Here is a 23,860-nt window from a genome sequence, read left to right on the forward strand (position 1 = left end):
CCTTCTGCACTGTATGTTCTATAAAAGAAACGGAGCCCCAGGAGGAAACCCACGCAGACACGGGGAGATTGTGCAGACTCCGCACAGAGAGTGATTCAAGTTGGGGATCAAACCTGGGACCCTGGCACTGTGAAGCAACATTGCTAACCGCTGTGCCACCGTGCAGCCCATCTGATGTCCTTTTTGGAGGGAAATCTGCCATCCTTACCTGGTCTGGCCTACATGTGACTCCAGGTCCACAGACCCACCCATCAGACTCTTAAATGCCCTCAGAGAGGGACACTAAATGCTGGCCCAACCAGCGTTGCCCACATCCCATGAAGGAAGAAGATAAATATATCCAGGGTCCAGATCTTAATTCAAGGAACCAGCTAAGTTATTTTGAACTAAGCCCCTGTTATTTTTACATTATTTATAATGCATTTTGATGCAAAGAAAATCTCAGAAGAAACTGTATGATTCTTAAAAAATAGAACGCTTACTGATCAGGATGCAAGGCAGTGCAGTGTAAATGGGCCTGAGAACGGGACGTGTCAGAAGGTTAGAAACCTTTTCAGTAACAAATCACCGGTCTCTTTATTTCGTTCTCTCTCTCCCTGCAGGTTTAAACTCCACCCCCCCCCCCCCCCCCCCCCCCCCCACTCCCCCTTTCCCCGGACTGTCAAAAGCGGTCATGGTTTCGGCCGATTTACTCCTGAATTCAGTCACTTTACATCTCAATAGCCGAGGGGACGGGGCGGAGAGAATGAGATGAAGCGGAGCTCCCCGCCATTCGGGGGACTGTCAAGAGTGCGGCTGAATGGGACAGGCAGTTAAATGGAGAGGCCCCCCTTCCCCCACCCACCTCCGCCTTCCCAAAACAGCTTCCTTTCAGGTCTTGCAGGGCGTAAACAATTTCCTCCGGCCTACAGGCAGGGAGAATAGCACACAGGAGCTGCTCCTACAAAGGAAATCAAACAGGCCAGAAAATGCTATTCACGGACTAAAAGGTTGTTGTGGGGTGGGGGTGGGGGGTGGGGGTGCGGTGGTTAATAGGGAGGAATCTCTTGCTGAAATTGCTGGTTAGGCTAGGGTTCCATTTTCCTTGCAGCAGAAAAGCTGAGGGGGGGAACCAGATCGAAGTGTACAAAATTAGGAGGGAATACACGGCGTAGATAGGAGAACATTTCCCCCTTAACATGGGAGGGACGGGGGTTAAGTAACCAGGGGCACAGATTTAAAGCAAGATGCAAGAGATTTAGAGGGAACATTTTTCTGCCTGTCTACGCTATTAACGTCCCTCATAATTTTGTACATCTCGATCAGGAGCCCCTTCCCGTCCCACCTCGGGTAAGGTGGGACAGTGGTTAGCTTTAGCACTGCTGCCTCACAGCGTTAGGGACCTGGGTTTGATTCCGGCCTCGGGTGACAGTATGTGTGGAGTTTGTATGTGCTCCCGTGTCTGCGTGGGTTTCCTCCGGGTGCTCCAGTTTCCTCCCACAGTCCAAAGATGTGTAGGTTAGGTGGATTGGCCATGCTAAATTGCCTCTTGGTGTCCAAAGCTGTGTAGGTTAGGTGATTTGGCCATGCTAAATTGCCCCTTGGTGTCCAAAGATGTGCAGGTTAGGTGGAGTTAGGGCAGCACGGTGGTGCAGTGGTTAGCACTGCTTCCTCACGGCACCGAGAACCCGGGTGCGATCCTGACCCAGGGTCACAGTCCGTGTGGAGTTTGCACATTCTCCCCGTGTCTGCGTGGGTCTCACCCCTACAACCCAAAAAGATGTGCAGGGTAGGTGGATTGGCCATGCTAAATTGCCCCTTAATTGGAAACAAATAATTGGGGTACTCCAAATTTATTTTTAAAAATAAAATAAAAATAGGTTAGGTGGGGTTATGGGATAGGGTGGGGAGGGGGCGAAGGTCGGGCGCTCTCTCAGAGGGTCAGTGCAGACTCAATGGGTCGAATAGGCCTCCTTCTGCACTGTAGGATATCTATGGTTCTATTCTAAGGTGCAGGAGATTTAGAGGGATCTTTTCCTTCCTATTTACGCAATGTATATGTCCCTCATAGTTTTGTACACCTCGATCAAGCCCCCTCCCCCGCATCCCCCCTCAGGTGAAGTGCAAGAGGTTTAGACTGGATTTGAGGAGAAGCTTTTTCACCCATAGGTGGTGGGAATCTGGAACTCGCTGTCTGAAAGGGTGGTGGAGGCGGGAACCCTCGCAACATTTAAGAAGCATTTAGATGTGCACTGGAATCGCCATAGCATACAAGGCTACGGCAGCGGAATGGTGAGGAGCTAATAAAGTCGACTAGATTGAAGGAAGTGCAAGAGAAGCACTGCCTCACCTGTAAGGAGTGTTTGGACAGTGAGGAACAAGGAGGTAAAGGGGCAGATGTTACACCTCCTGCAACTGCATGGGAAGGTGGAGTGGGAAGGTGTTGGGGGTGATGGGGGAGTGGACCAGGATATCAAGGAGAGAACAGGCCCTACAGAATGCTAACTGGGGAGGTGAGGGGAAGATGTGTTTGGTGGTGGCATTGTGCTGGCTGGGGTTGGTGGAAATGGCGGAGGGTGATTCTTTGGAAGCGGAAGCTGTTGAGTTGAAAAGGGAGGGTAACGGGGACCCTAGCATGGGTTCTGGGCGGGAGGGGAAGGAGTGTGAGGGCAGATGTGTGGAGATGGGATGGACATGGTTGAGAGCCCTGTCAACCAGAGTGGGCAGGTGGGGAGGGGAACCTCTGCTCAGTGTAAAGGAAAACGTGTCAGATGTTCCGAGTGGAGGTGGCATCATTAGAACAGATGTGGAAGTGGACAAACTGGGAACATGAGGTGGAGTTCTACAAGCAGCAGAGTGTGAGGGGCTGTGTAAGTCGGTGGGCTTGTAATGAATATTGATAGACAGACTGTCACCAGAAATGGAGACAGAGAATAAAGGACGGGATCGAAAGGTCATAAGATATAGGAGCAGAATTAGGCCATTCGGCCCATCAAGTCTGCTCCGCCATTCTATCATAGAACATAGAACATACAGTGCAGAAGGAGGCCATTCGGCCCATCGAGTGTGCACCGACCCACTTAAGCCCTCACTTCCACCCTATCCCCGTAACACAATAACCCCTCCTAATCTTTTTGGTCACTAAGGGCAATTTATCATGGCCAATCCACCTAACCTGCACATCTTTGGACTGTGGGAGGAAACCGGTGCACCCGGAGAAAACCCACGCAGACACGGGGAGAACGTGCAGACTCCGCACAGACAGTGACCCAAGCCAGGAATCGAACCTGGGACCCTGGAAGCCACAGTGCTAACCACTGTGCTACCTTGCTGCTCTATCCTGGCTGATATGTTCCTCATCTGCTCCCTACAATGTTACAGACCAAGAGCTGGATTGCAAAATCAGCCAGAGCATCTCCTCCCTAGAACATGCGACCTAGGAGCGGGAGTCGGCAATTTAGCCTCCCGAGCCTAACGCCCTCAATGTGATCATGGCTGATCCCATCCTGACCTCAACTCCACCGTCCTGCCCGTTCTCCATAACCCTTCAACCCATTACCAATTAATAATCTGTCTAACTCCCCCTTAAATTTACTCTGTCCCAGCAACCACCGCACTCTGGGGTAGCGAATTCAGATTCACAACCCTTTGGGAGTAGTTTTTTCCTCAAATCTGTTTTAAGTTTGCTATCTCTTATTCTAAGATTATGGTCTCTCGTTCTCGAGTGCCCCACACGAGGAAGCAGCCGCTCCACGTCTACTTTATCCAGACCTTTTAGCATCTTGTATACCCCAATTAGTTCTCCCAGATGGACCAAGTGAAAGTGAGAGGGGGGTGGAAATTGGAATCAAAATTGATAAATGTTTCTAGTTGCAGACGGAGAGCATGAATCGGCACCAATCGTCATCGATGTAATGGAAAAAGCATTGAGGGAGGGGACGCGGGTCGGATGGGAACAAGGAATGTTCCATTTACCCCACAAAAAGACAGGAATAACTGGGTAGGGTACCCATAACCACACCTTTTTATTAGCAGGAAGTGGGACAAGTTAAAGGAGAAATTGTTCAGTAAGAGAAAAACTTTAGCCAGGTGGGGGAGAGTGGTGATTGATTGATTGATTGATATTTATTGTCACATGTACCGAAGTACAGTGAAAAGTATTTTTCTGCAGCCAAGGGAACGTACACAGTAGACAAAAGACTAATCGGCAGAGTACATTGACAAATGGCACATCAACAATAGTGATTGGTTACATTGCGGAACAAGGCCAAACAAGACCAGTATAGGGCGTCGTGAACAGTGTTCTTACAGGGAACAGATCGGTCCAAGGGAGAGTCGTTGAGGAGTCTAGTAGCTGTGGGGTCTTCAGACTTCTGTATGCTCTGCCTAATGGAAGGGTCTGCAAGAGGGCAAAGCCTGGTGTGAGGGGTCTCTGACAATGCTGTTTGTCTTCCTGAGGCAGTGGGTGGTGTAGACAGAATCAATGTGAGGGTGGCAAGCTTGTGTGATGTGTTGAGCTGAGTTCACCACACTCTGCAATTTCATGCGATCTTGGACCGAGCAGTTGCCATACCAAGCTGTGATGCAGCCGGATAGGATGCTCTCTATGGCATATCTGTAGACGTTTGTGAGAGTCGATGCAGACATGCCAAATTTCTTTAGCTTCCGTAGGAAGTAGAGACATTGTTGGGCTTTCTTGACTGTTGACTGGGCAGCACGGTAGCACAAGTGGCTAGCACTGTGGCTTCACAGCGCCAGGGTCCCAGGTTCAATTCCCCACTGGGTCACTGTCTGTGCGGAGTCTGCACGTTCTCCCCATGCATGTGTGGGTTTCCTCCGGTTTCGTCCCACAGTCCAAAGACGGGCAGGTTAGGTGGATTGGCCATGATAAATTGCCCTTAGTGACCAAAAAGATTAGGAGGGGTTACTGGGTTAGGTTGGAAGTGAGGGCTTAGGTGGTTTGGTGCAGACTCGATAGGCTGAATGGCCTCCTTCTGCACTGTATCTTCTATGTTGCATCAACGTGAGTGGACCAGGATAGACTGTTGGTGATGGTGACCCCCAGGAACTTAAAACTATCAACCATCTCCACTTCGGATCCATTCATGTAGACGGGTGAGTGTCGTACTATGCTTCCTGACGTCAATGATCAGTTCCTTGGTCTTTCCAACATTTAGTGAGAGGTTATTTTCAGTACAACATGCAGCCAAGTGGTGGACGGGACGGCGATTGTTCAGGCCTCTGTGCAAGGAAGAAGTGGAGAGCCCTCAGACCCCCTGGTTTGGGGGGGGGGGGGATAGAGGATTGGATGTCCATAGTGAAGGAGGAGGAGAAGTTTTATAGGTTTAAGGTCCGTGGGGCAAAGTTTAGAGGAGATGTGCGAGGCAGGTTTTTTACGCAGAGGGTGGTGAGTGCCTGGAACGCGTTGCCAGGGGAGGTTGTGGAAGCAGATACATTAACGGTGTTCAAAAGGCATCTTGACAAACACATGGATAGGATGGGTATAGAGGGATACGGCACAAGCAAGTGCTGAGGGTTTTGACCAAGGGTGGTACAGGCTTGGAGGGCCGAAGGGCCTGTTCCTGTGCTGTATTGTTCTTTGTTAGGGCCAGAGACCTGGAAACTGTTGACATGACGTAGGGCATCGGAGGAATCACGAATGGAGATGGGAGGAGACTGGACAAGGGGAGAGAGGATGGAGTGAGTTCAGTAGGGGTAGGAACAGGCTGACACGATGGGTCTACCAGGACAGTCCTGTTTGTGGATTTTGGGAAGGAGATTGAAGCGAGCTGTGTGGGGCTGGGGGTCTATGAGGTTGGAGGTTGTGGAGGGAAGATCTCTTCATGGCAACTGGATCTCTTATTTAACAACTCTCACTGGTCCCCTCAAGATTTTCTTCACTTAACACAGTGACATCGGGATTCTATTGAGGGAAGGGGGTGAAATTTCAGATGAAGTCAGCTCTGCACAGTGCGAGGGGTCAGGATCATTCTTCATTGCCAGTCCTACAATCTGCTCCCTCTGCTGGTTCATAGCTTTCATTTTTTTCCCCTACAAGACCACACATCTTGCTTTAAAAAAAAAAAATTAACGTATATAAACATTTAATCCAAAGTATGCGGTGTTGGTTGCAAACTCCAACCCCCCAAAAAATGTCGCTGTAGAAATGGCTAAAATAAATCGACCAATTTTCTAATGAGGGTGGAAAAAATAAGATTCCTCTCTCACAGTTATTTGATTTGATTTATTATTGTCACATGTATTAGTACACAGTGAAAAGTATTGTTTCTTGCATGCTGTACAAACAATGCATACCGTACATAGGGAAGGAAGGAGAGACTGCAGAATATAATGTTACAGTCATAGCAAGGTGTAGAGAAAAGATCAACTTAATACGAGGTAGGTTCATTCAAAAGTCTGATGGCAATGGGGAAGAAGCTGTTCTTGAGTCGCTTGGTACGTGACCTCAAACTTTTGTATCTTTATCCTGACGGAAGAAGGTGGAAGAAAGTATGTCCGGGGTGCATGGAGTCCTTAATTATGCTGGTTGCCTTTCCGAGGCAGTGGGAGTTGTAGACAGTGACTGCCCCCATTCCGGTTTTGGGGGGCGGGGGGGGGGGGGGTAGTGGGAAGGGGTGGAGAGAGAGGGAGGGGGTGGAGAGAGAGGGAGGGAGGGGGTGGAGAGAGAGGGAGGGAGGGGGTGGAGAGAGGGAGGGAGGGGAGGTACGGGGTGGAGAGAGGGAGAGTGGGGTGGGAGGGGTGTGGAGAGAGAGGGGTGGGAGGGGGTGGAGAGAGGGGGGGGGGGGTGGTTTAAATCAAAGCGTGGTGTTGAACATTGGAGCAAAGCTGCAGAGACTTTCGCCAGAGAGAAAGAGAAGAGGTCTTGACAATCCAAATCTCTCCAGAGGAGGCCGGGGCCAGTGTGTGTCTCTGAGTGTGTTGCCAGTGGGAGGATTGCGGACAGAGAGCAGCGAGTGCAGCAGAGACAGAGACACAGACACAGAGAGAGACACAGACCCAGGGAGAGAGAGACACAGAGACAGGGACCTGGAGTCTGCAAGCTGCTGAATGGACATCGGGCAGGGAGCTCTCCCCGGACACAGGGAGCTCTCCCCGGACACAGGGAGCTCTTCCCGGACACAAGGCGCTCTCCCCGGACACAGGGAGCTCTCACCGGACACAGGGAGCTCTCACCGGACACAGGGCGCTCTCCCCGGACACAGGGAGCTCTCCCCGGACACAGGGAGCTCTCCCCGGACACAGGGCGCTCTCCCCGGACACAGGGCGCTCTCCCCGGACACAGGGCGCTCTCCCCGGACACAAGGCGCTCTCCCCGGACACAGGGAGCTCTCCCGGACACAAGGCGCTCTCCCGGACACAAGGAGCTCTCCCCGGACACAAGGAGCTCTCCCCGGACACAGGGCGCTCTCCCCGGACACAAGGGGGCTCTCCCCGGACACAGGGGGCTCTCCCGGACACAGGGAGCTCTCCCCGGACACAAGGAGCTCTCCCCGGACACAGGGAGCTCTCCCCGGACACAAGGGGCTCTCCCCGGACACAGGGAGCTCTCCCCGGACACAAGGAGCTCTCCCCGGACACAAGGGGCTCTCCCCGGACACAGGGAGCTCTCCCCGGACACAGGGCGCTGCTGATCGCTGGCGGGACCCCCGCTGCCCGGGGTCCCGGAGGGGGGTGATGCCAGTGAGAGGGGGGGGGCTGCCGCTGGCGGAGGGGGGCAGGGGGGCAGTGAGATGCCCCTGGCGGCCGGGCTGTGCCGGCTGGCGGTGCTGGTGGGGGTGGTGGGCTGGGGGGCGGGGGTCCCGGGGCCGGGGGGGGCTGAGCTGTGCTGGCAGGCCGTGCTGCGCTGCCAGGGGGAGCGGCAGTGCCGCTGGGCGTACGGGCAGTACAGCGCGGCGTGCGAGCCGCTGGTGCGGGGCCAGAGCAGCAGCCAGTGCCCCAGCCACTGTATCGGGGCGCTGCTGCAGCTGAACCGCACGCAGGGCGGGCCGGGCCTGGAGGCCTGTGACTGCGGCGCTGACCCGCAGTGCCGCCGGGCGAAGCGGGCCATCGAGCCCTGCCTGCCGCGCCCGCACCGGCAGCCCGGCCTGGGCTGCACCGAGGCCCGGCGCCGCTGCGAGGCCCGGCCGCCCTGCCGCGCCGCCCTCCGCGGCTACCTGCCCGCCTGCGGCCAGCTCTTCAACGGGCGGCGCTGCGGGGCCCGCTGCCGGGCCGCCATCCAGCGGCTGCTCGCCCTGCCCGGCGGCGCCAGGCTCGATGCGTGTGTGTGCGACGGGCCGGACCGGGCCTTCTGCCAGGTGGTCAAGGGCAACATGCGCAGGTTCTGCTCCCTGGGCACTGCCCACCCCCTGCTGCCCACTCACTCCCCCCGCCAAGGTGCCCACACCAACCTCACCCAGCCGGGGGGGGCAGCCGGCGGCCAGGGGCGGCACACCCGGCCCCTCAATGTGTGTGCGGGGCTGGGGGCGCAGGCATGGGGCTCCCTCCTCCTCTCCCTCCTCCTCTCCCTCCTTCTCCCTCTCCTCTCTCTCCTCGGCTGCTGCCTTCCCTAACACTTACTATTGTGCTTTTTAGTTTGCTACATCTCTTTCTCTCTGTGACTTTCCCTCTGTCTGACTTTGTCTTTCTCTCTCTCTCTTTCTCTCTGTGACTATCACTCTTTCTCTCTCTTTCTCTCTTTCTGACTTTGTCGTTCTTTCTCTCTGTGACTATCACTCTTTCTTTCTCTCTTTCTCTCTGACTTTCCCTCTGCCTGACTTTGTCTTTCTCTCTTTTCTCTCTGTGGCTCTCAGTCTTTCTCTCTGTCTTCATCTCTGTGACTTTCTCTCTGTCCGACTTTGTCTTTCTCTCTCTCTCTCAATCTCTGTGACTATCAATCACCCTTTCTCTCTGTCTTTTCTCTGACTTTGTCTCTCTCTCTTTCTCTCTGTGACTTTCACTCTTTCTCTCTGTCTTTCTATGACTTTCACTGTCTCTGTCTCTCTCTGTGACTGTTTGTCTGACTTTGTCTTTCTCTCTCTGTCTCTTTCTCTCTGTGACTTTCACTCTTTCTGTCTTTCTATGACTTTCACTCTGTCTTTGTCCTTTTCTCTGTCTCTCTATCTGTCTCTTTCTCTCTATCTTTCTTTCTCTCTGACTTTCACTTTTTCTCTCTATGACTTTCACTCTCTCTGTCTTTGTCCTGTCTCTCTGGCTGTCTCTCTCTTTCTTTCTCTCGTGTCTTTCTCTCTATCTCTTTTTACCTCTGTCTTTCTCTCTCTCTCTCTGTCTTTCTTTCTCTCGTGTCTTTCTCTCTATCTCTTTTTATCTCTGTCTTTCTCTCTCTCTCTCTGTCTTTCTTTCTCTCGATGTGGAGATGCCGGCGTTGGACTTTTCTTTCTCTCTGCATCTTATTTTCTCTCTCCCTTCGTGTCTTACTCTCGGTCTCTACCTTTCTCTCTCTCGGTATCTGCATCTTGTTTCTCTCTGTCTTTCTCCATGTGTGTTTCTCTCTGTCTATGTCTTTCACTATCTCTCTGTCTTTCTCTCTCTCTGTCTCTCCCCCCTCTTTTTTGCCACTTGTCTGTCGGGCCACAGCGAGCTTCAAGTGTTTACAAAACACAAACACTTCAAACATTCAAACTGGCGCCCACCCCCTGTCCTGAAGCTCAAATGAACTTGGGTTATCATCACAGCCCCCGCCACCCGTCACTGCGAAATCGATTTAAAAATCAAACCTCACCGACTCAAACAGGCCGTTTGGAGAAGAAACAACGCGTGGGCGAAGCATCTTGGACTTGGCTCGATTCAAACGCACATTTACTGCGCCTACAAATGTTGTTTTTCTTTATAAACTAAAAGTGGTTCAAATGGTGTTTAAAATATTGACAAATGGGACCCATGACTGCGGGAAGTTGGACCACTCGGGTTTTTGAAGTTTTGTGAACTTTCCGAAGACTTTTTGTATAAAGGTGGAGATTTTTTTTGACACTATTTATGGATTTGCAACTAATACGGTTTTGAAAATAAATTCAGGTAACGGTTTTGTCTTGGTTTTGCATAGTTCTGTTTTTGACAATGTTTCCTGGGGCGTTTAGACCCAGTCCTGCCCCCCCCCCCCCCCCCCCACCATTGCTGAGCTGCCAGTTTGCACGTCTGACATTTCCCTCCTGGTTTTGTCTCCAGTTCCTGAGGACCCGGGTCCTGCCCCCACCCTCCCTCCCAAATCTGGGCTCCCTCCCCACTTGCTGCTGTCCCCCCCCCCCCCCCCCCCGCCTCCGTCTGACCGAGGGTGCGAGACTTGTTTCATACCCCTGTAATTCCTTCCCCCCCCCCCCTCACTGGAGCCTCCGCGTTTCCCGCTGCCGCCCCTTGCCCACAGCCCCTCTGCCAACGCCCCTTACCCCAGCCCCTCTGCCGCCACCCCTTACCCCAGCCCCTCTGCCAACTCCCCTTACCCCAGCCCCTCTGCCAATGCCCCTTACCCCAGCCCCTCTGCCAACGCCCCTTACCCCAGCCCCTCTGCCACCACCCCTTACCCCAGCCCCTCTGCCAATGCCCCTTACCCCAGCCTCTCTGCCAACGCCCCTTACCCCAGCCCCTCTGCCAATGCCTCTTACCCCAGCCCCTCTGCCAACGCCCCTTACCCCAGCCCCTCTGCCAATGCCTCTTACCCCAGCCCCTCTGCCAATGCCCCTTACCCCAGCCCCTCTGCCAACGCCCCTTACCCCAGCCCCTCTGCCAACGCCCCTTACCCCAGCCCCTCTGCCACCACCCCTTACCCCAGCCCCTCTGCCAACTCCCCTTACCCCAGCCCCTCTGCCAACTCCCCTTACCCCAGCCCCTCTGCCAACTCCCCTTACCCCAGCCCCTCTGCCAATGCCCCTTACCCCAGCCCCTCTGCCAACGCCCCTTGCCCACAGCCCCTCTGCCAATGCCCCTTACCCCAGCCTCTCTGCCAACTCCCCTTACCCCAGCCCCTCTGCCAACTCCCCTTACCCCAGCCCCTCTGCCAACGCCCCTTACCCCAGCCCCTCTGCCAATGCCCCTTGCCCACAGCCCCTCTGCCAACTCCCCTTACCCCAGCCCCTCTGCCAATGCCCCTTACCCCAGCCCCTCTGCCAACGCCCCTTGCCCACAGCCCCTCTGCCAACGCCCCTTGCCCACAGCCCCTCTGCCAATGCCCCTTACCCCAGCCCCTCTGCCACCACCCCTTACCCCAGCCCCTCTGCCAACTCCCCTTACCCCAGCCCCTCTGCCAATGCCCCTTACCCCAGCCCCTCTGCCAACTCCCCTTACCCCAGCCCCTCTGCCAACTCCCCTTACCCCAGCCCCTCTGCCAACGCCCCTTACCCCAGCCCCTCTGCCAATGCCCCTTACCCCAGCCTCTCTGCCAACGCCCCTTACCCCAGCCTCTCTGCCAACACCCCTTACCCAGCCCCTCTGCCACCAACCCTTACCCCAGCCTCTCTGCCACCTCCCCTTACCCCAACCTCTGCCACCTCCCATTACCCCAACCTCTGCCACTAACCCTTACCCCAGCCTCTCTGCCACCTCCCCTTACCCCAGCCTCTTTGCCACTAACCCTTACCCCATTCTCATTTTAAAATTAAATTTAGAGTACCCAATTATTTTTTTTCCAATTAAGGGGCAATTTAGCGTGGCCAATTCACCTAACCTTTGGGTTAGTGGGGGTGAGACCCACGCAGACACGAGGAGAATGTGCAAACTCCACACGGACAGTGACCCAGGACCAGGATTCGAACCTGGGTCCTCAGCGCCGCACTCCCAGTGCTACCTAACGCAATTCTCTCTGCCACCACCCCTTACACCCCCGCCTCTCTGTCGACCCTTAGCCCATCCTCTCTGCCACCCCATACCCCTTTATTCCTGTCACCCCATACCCCTTCCTTCCTGTCACCCCATACCCCTTCCTTCCTGCCACCACCCCTAGAGCAACACAGTGGTTAGCACTGTTGCTTCACAGCTCCAGGGTCCCAGGTTCGATTCCGGCTTGGGTCACTGTCTGTGCGGAGTCTGCACGTTCTCCCCGTGTCTGCGTGGGTTTCCTCCGGGTGCTCTGGTTTCCTCCCACAAGTCCCGAAAGACATGCTTGTCAGGCAACTTGAACAATCTGAATTCTCCCTCTGTGTACCCGAACAGGCGCCGGAGTGTGGCGACTAGGGGATCTTCACAGTAACTTCATTGCAGTGTTAATGTAAGCCTACTTGTGACACTAATAAAGATTATTATTACCCCATGCTCCCTGCCACCTCTTACCCCATCCTCTGCCACCACCCTTACCCCATTCTCTCTGCCACCTCTTACCCCATCCTCTGCCACCACCCTTACCCCATTCTCTCTGCCACCTCTTACCCCATCCTCTGCCACCACCCTTACCCCATTCTCTCTGCCACCTCTTACCCCATCCTCTGCCACCACCCTTACCCCATTCTCCCTGCCACCTCTTACCCCATCCTCTGCCACCACCCTTACCCCATTCTCCCTGCCATCCCGAACACCTTGTGCACTTTTGTAGACTCCGGACATAACAGAACTTCAGCCCTCCACGAACCCCAAATCATCCCCCAAAACTATTCCAACTATCGCTAAACCAAGCCCCCCTCCCCCACTCCATCTTCTCCCCTGTACCCCACCTTGATGGTTGCTCCTCAACATCCTTCCCCATAATCCCCTTTGTGGCCAGGCCAGCCTCTGGTGCCCATCCATAATTGAACTGAGTGACTTGCTGGGTTCACAGGAGGGCAGTTACGAGTCAGGAGTCACATGCAGACTGAGTGAGGAAGGGATTTTTTTTTAAAAACGACAATGGATTATACTTTCCCAGCCACCGTGACTGAGGCTAGCCTTCAATCCCAGATTTGTTATTAACGGAATCTAATTTCAGTCTAAAGATACGATCTATAATGATGGATTTCTGTGGTTTTATTGCCATGGTGGGATTTGAACACACGTGCGCAAAGCATTAGATCAGGAATGCAGTGAGGTTACTACAAAAAATCCCCCCAAATCCCACTCCTCCCATAAAATATCCCACTCCTCCCCTAAAATCCCAATTCTCTCCTAAAATCCAAATCCCATTCCTCCCATCAAATATCCCACTCCTCCCCTAAAATCCCAATCCTCCCCTCGAATATCCCACTCCTCCCCTGAAATCCCACCACTCCCCCTATAATCCCAATCCTCCCCATAAATCCCACCACTCCCCCTGAAATCCCACTTCCTAAGTATCCATTTTTCGCACCTATAATCTCTGAAATACAGTGGATCCTATTTCAATGCTAAACCCCTGTATTAATTCTTTTTTAAAAAATCACCTTGCCTTCCAACAAGTAAACTGCTTGGGTTGAAATTCGCCAGCCTTCCCCCCACAATAAAATCACTCCCTCCCTGGCTGTCATTTTTATTTCTGTAGCCTTGCAAATTCTATTCACATCATGCGTTTCGCTTCATTATCCAAATGTTCAAATAAACAAGCCCCACGTTCCGGAGCGTGGAGGCTGCAGGATGTGTGTGTGTGCCGCGGCGCGATGCTGTTTATTAAACAGCAAGGAGAAAGTTTACACTGGTTGGTGAGTGAGACCATCTGGACGTGTTTGCCTCCCTGTGAACTCTTTTCCCCTGAGCGCCAAGACGAATGCACCCAGCCCCATAAACAATTCCAAAGCCAAACACACAAGAACTTGTTGGAGAGAGAGAAAATTTGGGGATGAGATACAATGAACCCATTCATTGATACAGGGAGGGAGGTCCTCAATAGGATTGGACACTGCAAGCTGTTTGGGTGGTGGTGGTGGGGGGGGGAGTCGGTTAAAACACAAGGGACTCAGAAAGAGGGAAAATTAAGCTCAGCTCTCTGCCCCAGAACAATCTGTTTGCCATTACATTTTACAGCCATTCAATCAGACATTAACTGCCTGCATTTCAGTTCCCCTTTCATTAATATATATATATAAACGTGGTGGCGTTTACACATCAACAGTTATTCGTTGCATTCATTCGCAATCTGGAGGTCTCGAAGGCTCCCTGACAACAATGGAAGATGCATGTTTTTTGCCCTCTGTCAGAACCGATTGAATCCTGACCCCCCCTCCCCCCCAGTTAGTAGATTCAGCGCCTTCAATCCCGAGATTTTTCAGTCCAAGTGATTCTGAAATTTAACAGCAATCCAATCCAACATCCACAATTTTGTCTTCAAGAAACAGATCCATTGTTTGAAAATGAAAATTGCTTGTCACAAGTAGGCTTCAAATGAAGTTACTGTGAAAAGACCCTAGTCACCACATTCCGGCGCCTGTTCGGGGAGGCTGTTACAGGAATTGAACCGTGCTGCTGGCCTGCCTTGGTCTGCTTTCAAAGCCAGCGATTTATCCCTGTGCTAAACCAGCTCCAATGTTAAACTGGTCGGAGTTAACATTCCAAACAAGCAGAGGTTTGTTTGCGAATCATTTAAAAAAAAAGAAAATTTGAATTCCCCAGTCCGTTTTCCCGGGAATTTTAAAACCGTGAAGCTATGTATTCCCCTGCCTTTTAGCTCAATAAGAAGTCTGAGAACACCAGGTTAAAGTCCAACAGGTTTGTTTCAAATCACTCGCTTTCGGAGCACTGCTCCTTCCTCAGGTGAATTTAGCTCAATGTTTCCTTTCTGTTTAATCTCGCCTATTACAATTTCTGTTCAAAAATGGATTACAGAGAGGCTGCCTGCAGGAGGAGAAGGACTGAATTTAACACAAAAAAAAGGAATGAATATCTTCTTTGCAACCAGAATGTAATCTGGAGTTTTCAAAGCTGCGTCCAAAAGCATCGTTTTAAATTCCTGGAGTTCAATGTATAGGTCGAGAGAATTAAACCCTGTGAAAACGAAGATGAAAAATAAACCAGGCAAAACAGAGAGCAGAGACCATCTACTATTGTACTAAATATGATTTTGAATTTCTAAAAGAAAGACACCGAGGGAGCAATCCAGGGGAAGATGGGTTAAATTAAAATGGGCAATTGACAAAAGTGTTAAGATTTCAGAGAACTTATTTGAAGCTCTTGAGCTGGAATCGAGAATATGTACATCAGGCCCATACGTGTGGAGGTATCACAGATAGTCACACTGAGATATGTGGGGGGTGGGGGAAGAGAAGAGAGAAAGAGATCAGCGATGTTGTCATTAACTCGATGTGCCCAATCTAAACAGTTTGGTCTCTTGGAGAAAATAAAGGGACAGGGATTGATTAAACACTTCAAATAACTACTTCAGATAATGGGTCAGACTATTTCTAGAGCAGGGAATCAGTCCATACAAATGTCAAGTGGCTTCTTCCTTTGTTATTTATATGAGCCTAAACAGTACATGTTCATCGACATCTCCCCGGCAGCAGCCCCCCCCCCCCCCCCCCCAACCACCTTATTGTTTGGTGTGAGAAAATGTATCCTGGGAGGAAGTCAGGCTGGTGGGAGGTTGCTGGGTTTTTTTGTTTTTAACCTGGGATTATATTTATTGGTTGGGAAGGGCTGTACTCTACGGGACAAGTTTATTTTGAGACCCGTTTTACAAGAGAAGGTTTTTTTTTTTTTGCTTAAAGAAATAAACTCCCCTGGCAGTGAAAGGGGCCCACATTTCAAATAAGAGAAAAAACATGGAAATCTAAAACATTCAAAGTGAACAAGAAGTGGAGGCACGCAGGGGCATGCTCGGCCCGCAAATATGGGGCTCCCCTTGTCTGCGTGGGTTTCACCCCCACAACCCAAAGATGTGCAGGGTAGGCGGATTGGCCATGCCCTTTAATTGGAAAAAAAGAATTGGGTACTCTAAATTTATTTTAAAAAAGCAAATGTGGGGCGAACATCTTAGCCGGGTAGCTTATCGACCACAGTGGCATCGTGGTAATATCACTGGGCTAGTAATCCAGAGGCCCAGGCTAACGTTCTGGGGGTTCAAATCCCATCACAGGCAAGTGGCGGAAATTACATTCAATAAAGTCTGGAATTGAACTTTAGTCTCGGACCATGACAACTATCATCGATTGTTGGAAAAACCCATCTGGTTCACTAATGTTCTTTAGCGAGGGGAAATCTTCCGTCCTTACCCGGTCTGGCCTACCATGTGATTCCAGCTCCACAGCAACAAGGTTGAGTCTTAACTGCCCTCCGAAATGGTCAAGCAAGCTACTTCAAGGAGTCTAATTAGGGATGGGCTTGCACCTTCTCCCCAAAGATGTGCAGGGTAGGTGGATTGGCCACGCCAAGTTGCCCCTTAAAAAAAAATTAGGGATGGGCAATAAATGTTGGCCTTGCCAGTGATGCTCACATGCCAGGGAATAAAATATTTTTGGAACTAATAGAAACTAGGAGCTTTGACAAAGGGTCACCTGGACTCGCAACTGGAGCTCTTTTCTCTCCGTACAGATGCTGCCAGACCTGCTGAGATTTTCCAGCGTTTTCTCCATGGTAGGAGCAGGACTAAGCCAATCCATGGGATCGCCGCAGAAGTTGATTGCATTGCTGTGTTTTTCCAGATACATTTGAAATACCATTGGCACAAAATAAATTTGCCGCAACTCAATTGCTCTCTGCAGACCATTGGTGAGAGAAAGCCTGTCCAGCACCTTTTCACCATCATAGGACGTCCCAAGTGCCTGATGGCCAATTAAGTACTTTAGAAGGGTAGCCACTCTTGCAATGTAGGAAACCTTGTTTACGCACAGCAAGATCGGCAGCAGATAATCTGCTCCATTGATGTTGGTTGAGGGACAAACTTGGCCCAGGACACTTACGTCCTCCACTCCTGTTTGCAATAGTGGCATCGGATCTTTTATAGCAACACAATGTTTTGTCTGAGAGACGGCACCTCTGGCAATGCAGCACTCCCTCAGGACTGCACTGGAAGTGAGCGTCAGCCTGGATTCGGTGAACATTGGACTTAGGAACAGGAATAGGCCACTCGGCCCATCGAGCCCGCTGGGCCACTCAATAAGATCATGGCTGACCTAGGTATGGTCTTCATTTTCCTGCCCGTCCCCTCTCCACCCCATAACCCTCGACTCCCTTAATATTCTGGCTCAATAATCGGCCTATTTCTACTGCCGTGTCAAGGGTAGACGGCACTTTTGACGGTTCTTTCAGCTGCCTGGGCCCTACCTCAGAAATCTACCCAATCCAACCTTGAATAAATTCGATGACCCTGCCTCAACTGCTCTCCACAGACTGACCGCATCAAATCATAGTAGATCCAATTTTATGTTGTCACTTGGTTCTAGGTTTTACAAAGGTACTTTACTGTGTTTAAGTCTCAAGAGTTTAAAAATAATTAATTCATAGATTGTTACCCCCACCACCCCACCCCGATCATTTCAAGGTCAGCCAAGGTAGATTTGGAGAACCACCTCCTTTTCTCACTGTCCTCCCCGGCTTGGGCCTGGCATTCTGTGCATTTCCTCGCTCGACCTTTGAACTAAGGAATGTTGGTATCCTCCAGTTGGCAACCCTTTGGTGGCACAGTGGTTAGCACTGCCACCTCACAGCACCAGGGACCTGGGTTCGATTCCGACCTCGGGTGACGGTCTGTGTGGAGTTTACACATTCTCCCCGTGTCTGCGTGGATTTCCTCCGGGTGCTCCAGTTTCCTCCCAAAGTCCAAAGAAAATGAAATGAAATGAAAATCGCTTATTGTCACAAGTAGGCTTCAAATGAAGTTACTGTGAAAAGCCCCTAGTCGCCACATTCCGGCGCCTGTTCGGGGAGGCTTGTACGGGAATTGAACCATGCTGCTGGCCTGCCTTGGTCTGCTTTCAAAGCCAGCGATTTAGCCCTGTGCTAAACCAGACCCTAAATCGCTTATTGTCACAAGTAGGCTTCAAGTGAAGTTACTGTGAAAAGCCCCGAGTCGCAACATTCGTTCCAAGGACTAGTGCAAACTTGATGGGCCGAATGGCCTTCTTCTGCACTGTAAATTCTATGGTTCTATGATTCCAAGCTGCTGGATGGATTTAAGACACATATCAGCCTTATTCTAACTGAAAATGAAATGAAATGAAAATCGCTTATTGTCACAAGTAGGCTTCAAATGAAGTTACTGTGAAAAGCCCCTAGTCGCCACATTCCGGCGCCTGTTCGGGGAGGCTTGTACGGGAATTGAACCATGCTGCTGGCCTGCCTTGGTCTGCTTTCAAAGCCAGCGATTTAGTCCTGTGCTAAACAGCCCCTGGGGTGCAGGTTAGGCAGATTGGCTGTGCTAAAATTGCCCTTTATTGTCCAACGGTAGGTAGGGTACTCTTTCGGAGGGTCAATGCAGACTCGATGGGCTGAATGGCCTCCTTCTGCACTGTAGGAATTCTATGATTCTATTCTCTGTTCTAAGTCAGCCGATCCCATCTCCCCTCCAGGGAAATTAAACCATAAAAATCAGATTTTTAAATATTTAATAATTGCAGGAGTTAATCCGTGACGCTTGTACTTTGCAATTAACATCATAATTCATCCCAGTTCAGGAAAACAACTCATACTGGTACAGGGCTCCTGACAGAGCCTCTGACACACACCAGTGGTGTAAGTTTAACATTGAGCCACATAGGAGATATTCGGTCAGGTCGGCAAATGCTTGGACAAAGAGGCCAATTTTCAAGAGCGTCTTAAAGGAGAGAGAGAGTGGAGGAGAGGTTTTGAGGGGGGGGGGGGAATTGCAGAGCTTAGGGTCCAGGCAGCTGAATGAACCATTAACAGTGCCGTCTGTGGGCGGCATGTGGCGCAGTGGTTAGCACTGGGACTGCGGCGCTGAGGACCCGGGTTCGATTCCCGGCCCTGGGTCACAGTCCGTGTGGAGTTTGCACGTTCTCATGTCTGCGTGGGTTTCACCCCCACAATCCAAATTGGCCATGCTAAAACTGCCCCTTAATTGGAAATAATAATAATTGGGTACTCTACATTTTTTTTAAGAAAGAAAAAAAAAGTGCGGTCTGTTCTTGAAGCAGCAGGATAAATAGACCGAAAGTTGCAGCATTGGGCCCAGAGTGTTAAGGTTACATGCAGTTTGAGCTCACTTTTCAATGTAAACTGCACTGCTGGAGTGGGTGGGTTGTGTACAGGTTAGAGTCTTCGATAAAGTAGAGGGTGTGTGTGTGTCTGTGTGTGTTGGGGGTGGAGGGGAGAAGCAAGAGGAATAGATGATTGCGGAATTGGAAGATACAAGTTTTTGAGCCAGCTCTGCAGGAATTTAACTAACACACTATACTGTACATGCACCCGCACACACATACATGCATGGATAGACATGTATGTATTGATATGTATGCACACGCACACAGATACACGAAAGGATATGCATACACACACGCACATACATGCATGGATATGCTCACACATATGTTGGTAAAACAAGATTACTGAAGCATTCAGTATTAATGACCAGATCTTTACTGATGTTAATTCTGTTCCCGGTTCCTGCACTTTGTTGAGCTCTGTAACCATCCCCCGCCCATTTCTTTCAATTATGTCAAGAGCAAATTTAAAATAACAATATTTCCCGAGCTTGAAAGAAAGCCGGGGCCTAACACCAGCAACAGGCAAGAGACAGAGAGACATTTTACAGGCAAGAAGATATTTCCAAAAGGCGGTATTGGGTTACGAGCTACTTTCTTTTGACTGGAGGTAAATTCTGAACTGGTTCAGATTTTAACTTTAGGGATTGCCACCAGGGCTTCTGACTGACTGAAATGTCTGGGGACTGCTGCTAAAATATAAAAATCGGATAAGGGGTTCGATAGGACAGATGTAGCTGGGTCATTTCTACTACTACTACTAATAATAATCACTTATTCTCACAAGTAGGCTTCAATTAAGTTACTGTGAAAAGCCCCTAGTCGCCACATTCCGGCGCCTGTTCAGGGAGGCCGGTGCGGGAATTGAACCCGCGCTGCTGGCCTTGTTCTGTATTACAAGCCGCCTATTTAGCCCAATGTGCTAAACCAGCCCCGACTGGCAGGGCAATCGAAAACTAGTGGCCATCAATGTGAGACGGTCTCTTAATAAATCCAGCAAAGGAATTCACAAAGGGTGAGGAGAATGTGGAACTTGATAACGCGTGGAAGTGTTAATAATAATCTTTATTATTGTCACAAGTAGGCTTACATTAACACTGCAATGAAGTTACTGTGAAAATCCTCTAGTTGCCACATTCTGGCGCCTGTTCGGGTACACTGAGGGAAAATTCAGAATGTCCAATTCACCTAAGACGACGTCTTTCGGGATTTGTGGGAGGAAACCGGAGCACCCGGAGGAAACCCACGCAGGCACATGGAGAACATACATACTCTGCACAGACAGTGACCCAGTGGGGAATCGAACCCAGGACCCTGGCGCTGTGAAGCAGCACTAACCACTGTGCTACGGTGCCGTCCTCGAGGCGGGGAGCACAGAATCTTTAAGGGGGATGTAGATAAACACAACCTTTCATAATCTCAGACTTCAAATCAGGTCATTAGAGACACAAACTCACATCAACTTAATTTTTAAACACTTTTATTACAACATATATCATCAGCCCTTTAATTATTTTAAGAAGGGAGGGGAACGATAGTCAGGTGAAACTACGCAGAGCACCGATTTGATTGGAGTCAGTAACAAAACATTAATGATAAAATATATAAGCTGACAAAGGTGATTGTTTTTAAAACACAGTTTGTACAAAGCAAGCAAAAAGGCTAAACAACATTCTGCTTGCAAGAGGACACTTTAACCTATTTGAAATCCTTAACCACTCAAGACACTGCAATTAAACCTGGTTCAGTTTTAGAGGGGATTTCACGCCTGGTTTGATACTTTGGCCTCAAATTGAAATGGATCCAAATGAACTGAACGGAGCCCCCTCACCCCTAATGGATACGGTATTGATGAAGCTACCATGATGCATCACATCATGAAAAAAAAGCTCCCGGAGCAACTGTTGGCTGATTGACTGTTGGGGCAGGCTTGAGGGGCTGACTGCCCTCCTCGTGTTCCTAACATTGAATGATACAGCTGCCTAATATACGCAATAGGAGCAGAAGGGCTAGGCAGTGGCCTAGTGGTATTGTCACTGGACCTGTAATCCAGAGGCCCTGGATAAGATCTGCGGTCCCGGGTTCGAATCCCACCACGGCAGATGTAAATAAAAATCTGGAATTAAAAGCCTAAAGATAGGACGGCACGGGCACAGTGGTTAGCACTGCTGTCTCATGGCGCTGAGGATCCGGGTTCGATCCCGCCCCCGGGTCACTGCCCGTGTGGAGTTTGCACATTCTCCCCGTGTTTGCGTGGGTTTCGCCCCCACAACCCAAAGATGTGCAGCGTAGGTGGATTGGCCACGCTAAATTGTCCCTTAATTGGAAAAAAAGGAATCGGGTACTCTAAATTCAAAAAAAAAAGTCTAAAGGCGACCATGAAACCATTGTCGATTGTTGCAAAAATCCATCTGGGTCACTAATGTCCTTTAGGGAAGGAAATCTGCCGTCCTTACCTGGTCTGGCCTACATGTGACTCCAGACCCACATCAATGTGGTTGACCTTTAGTGATAGGCAATAAATGCCGGCCAATCCCGTGAATTAATAAAAAAATAAGTAGGCCATTCGGCCCTTTGAGTCAGCTCCGCCATTCATTTTTAAAATAAATTTAGAGTTTCCAATTAAGGGGCAATTTGGCATGGCCTATCCACCTACCCTCGGGAAGAATGTGCGAACTCCACACGGACAGTGACCCAGAGCCGGGATCGAACCTGGGACCTCGGCGCGGTGAGACAGCAGTGCTAACCACTGCGCCACCGTGCTGCCCATCGCTCCGCCATTCATCAAGGTCATGTCCGATCTGTTTGTGTTTCCAGTCCCACATTCCCATCTACCCCGCTAACCTTTGATCCTCTTGCCTAACAAGAATCTATCCACCTCTGTCTTAAAAATATTCAGTGACCCCGTCTCCACTGCCTTCTGTGGCCGAGTTCCAAAGGTGCACGGCCCTCCGAGAGAAAGAAACTCATTTCTGATTAAAACATTTTTTTTTCCCAACCTATCAATCCAGTAAACCTCTAACCGCCTCCAACACATTTACATATTTCCTTAAATAAGGAGGCCGAACTCCACACAGTATTTAAAATGTGGTCTCAACAATGCCTTGTATAACTGAAGCATAATATTGTTACTTTTATGTTCAATTCCCCTCATAGTAAAGGACAGCAATCCATTAGTCCTCATAATTTCTTACTGTACCTGCAGACTACCGTGTTGTGACTCCTGCACTGGAACACCTCGATCTCTCAAATGCGTGCCACCTTATTTTTAAACAATGGCCCCTTGTTCCAGATTCTCCCACAAGAGGAAACACCCTCTCCACACCCACCCTGGTCAAGTCTTCTCAGGATCTGACACGTTTCAATCAAGTCACCTCTTACTCTTCGAACCTCCAGCAGATACAAGCTTAGGGCCAGAGTGGTCTCCTGCTCGAGTCCTGAACGTCTACAAAGGTGGTGAGTGAGCGGGTTTGGCAGGTTTATTCCCCCTTCTTAAAATCGGGATTCTCATCGCCTCTCTCCCCGAACCATGGTGGTGTGGACATCTCAAGAGGTGTCGCAACGGTGTGATCAGGTTGCAAGGGCCAGCAGGCCCTGCCCTGCAAGCGAGTAAATTTCAGGCTTCATTCAGCTCGGGAAGTCATTGGGCTCCTCCGTTCAAAAGCACTCCTTGGAGCAGGATTCCCATCGATTCTCCTGACCGGAATTTCCTGTGGCCTCCACTATTCTCAGGGAAAAGTAAACAAGCCCCCCCCCCCCCCCCCCTCCAAATGAGAGACTGCTGGGACACACTAGCAATTCAAATAACGAGGGGGGTGGCTGTGGAAGGTAGGACTGTCACTTTGTGAGTGGGTAGTTGCTGTTAAAGATCTCCACCCCCCCCCCCTTCCCTTCCCCAACACACACACACGCAATGTGGGAACTCTGGCACTGAAAGGACAAGCAAGTGAGTCCAAAATAAGGGAATGAAATTAAGAGAAAATGGTTCACAAATGGTTTGAGAGATAAAGCCAGGAACTGAGCACATTTGAAATAATTTTTTTTGTTTGAAAGAATTCTCTCTCCAAAGGTTTGGTGCATTTTCTGATGTGGCGGAAGACTTTAGCTGGTAACTGAGCAGGGAGGAGACTGTAACCTCTCACGATATTTCACAGGAAAGGGTTTCAGTGGTTGCAAAGTGTTTCGGGATCTCCAAAGGCCATGCACGGCGCCATCTAAATGCAAGTTCTTGCCGCCCTTAACTTGGTTGGCTCCTTGTTCTGAAGGTCAGTTGGTGTTGGTCATTGCTGCAACCAATCACGCGACCCGTGTTACACGTGAAGCGAAACAGAATGATTGGCCGCAGCACAGGACACAATGAGGCATGGGGTACATTTCAAAAGCCTAACTTAGGCCAAAATTAAATAGAACTGCTTCCTCTTACCAGCTAAGTGGCAAATATATTACCTCTTACCTCCCAAAAAAATTTAAACTAATCGATGATTGTGATTTTCTTTTAAAGTGCATGCACAAAACAGTTTTACAGAAGGACTCTTGTGCCAGTTTGGTTTTTGGTAGCCGTCATTGCTACAGTCAGAGGTTGGGATTTAACCTGCCCAGAGTTATGTCCAGGATTGGCTCGAGCTAGCCAAGGGAAGGGTCGAAGGCAGCTGCGAGACGTCAGCAACAAGGTGTATTTGTGATCACTGGAGTGAACAATCTGTAACACAAAAAAAAAAGAATAAAATTAGAATGAAAACACAGACAGTTGCTTTTAGTCGCTTGGCAGGATTAATTGTAGCTCCCTTTGAAATTTGATATTCTTGCATCTGTCCTGATGAGTGCAAGGTGAAAAGCTTCAA

General features: G+C 50.3%; 2 protein-coding genes across 2 annotated transcripts in view; one reads left to right on the forward strand and one right to left on the reverse strand.

Moving 5' to 3' along the window:
• The first annotated feature begins 7,730 nt into the window (after positions 1-7,730).
• Positions 7,731-10,020, forward strand: LOC140404263 (growth arrest-specific protein 1-like). The gene has a single exon (XM_072492595.1). It carries the CDS (start codon positions 7,731-7,733, stop codon positions 8,547-8,549), a length of 819 nt encoding a protein of 272 aa, XP_072348696.1. The 3' UTR covers positions 8,550-10,020.
• A 10,462-nt stretch (positions 10,021-20,482) lies between these two features.
• Positions 20,483-23,860, reverse strand: part of ulk3 (unc-51 like kinase 3) — a 60,792-nt gene continuing 57,414 nt past the window's right edge. The window contains exon 14 of the mRNA XM_072492596.1: positions 20,483-23,718. Within this exon, the coding sequence (XP_072348697.1) occupies positions 23,702-23,718 (17 nt within the window). The 3' untranslated portion in view covers positions 20,483-23,701. The remainder of the gene's footprint in view (positions 23,719-23,860) is intronic.

The sequence above is a fragment of the Scyliorhinus torazame genome, chromosome 30 (genome assembly GCF_047496885.1).
Source record: "Scyliorhinus torazame isolate Kashiwa2021f chromosome 30, sScyTor2.1, whole genome shotgun sequence".
Classification (NCBI taxonomy): Eukaryota; Metazoa; Chordata; class Chondrichthyes; order Carcharhiniformes; family Scyliorhinidae; genus Scyliorhinus; species Scyliorhinus torazame.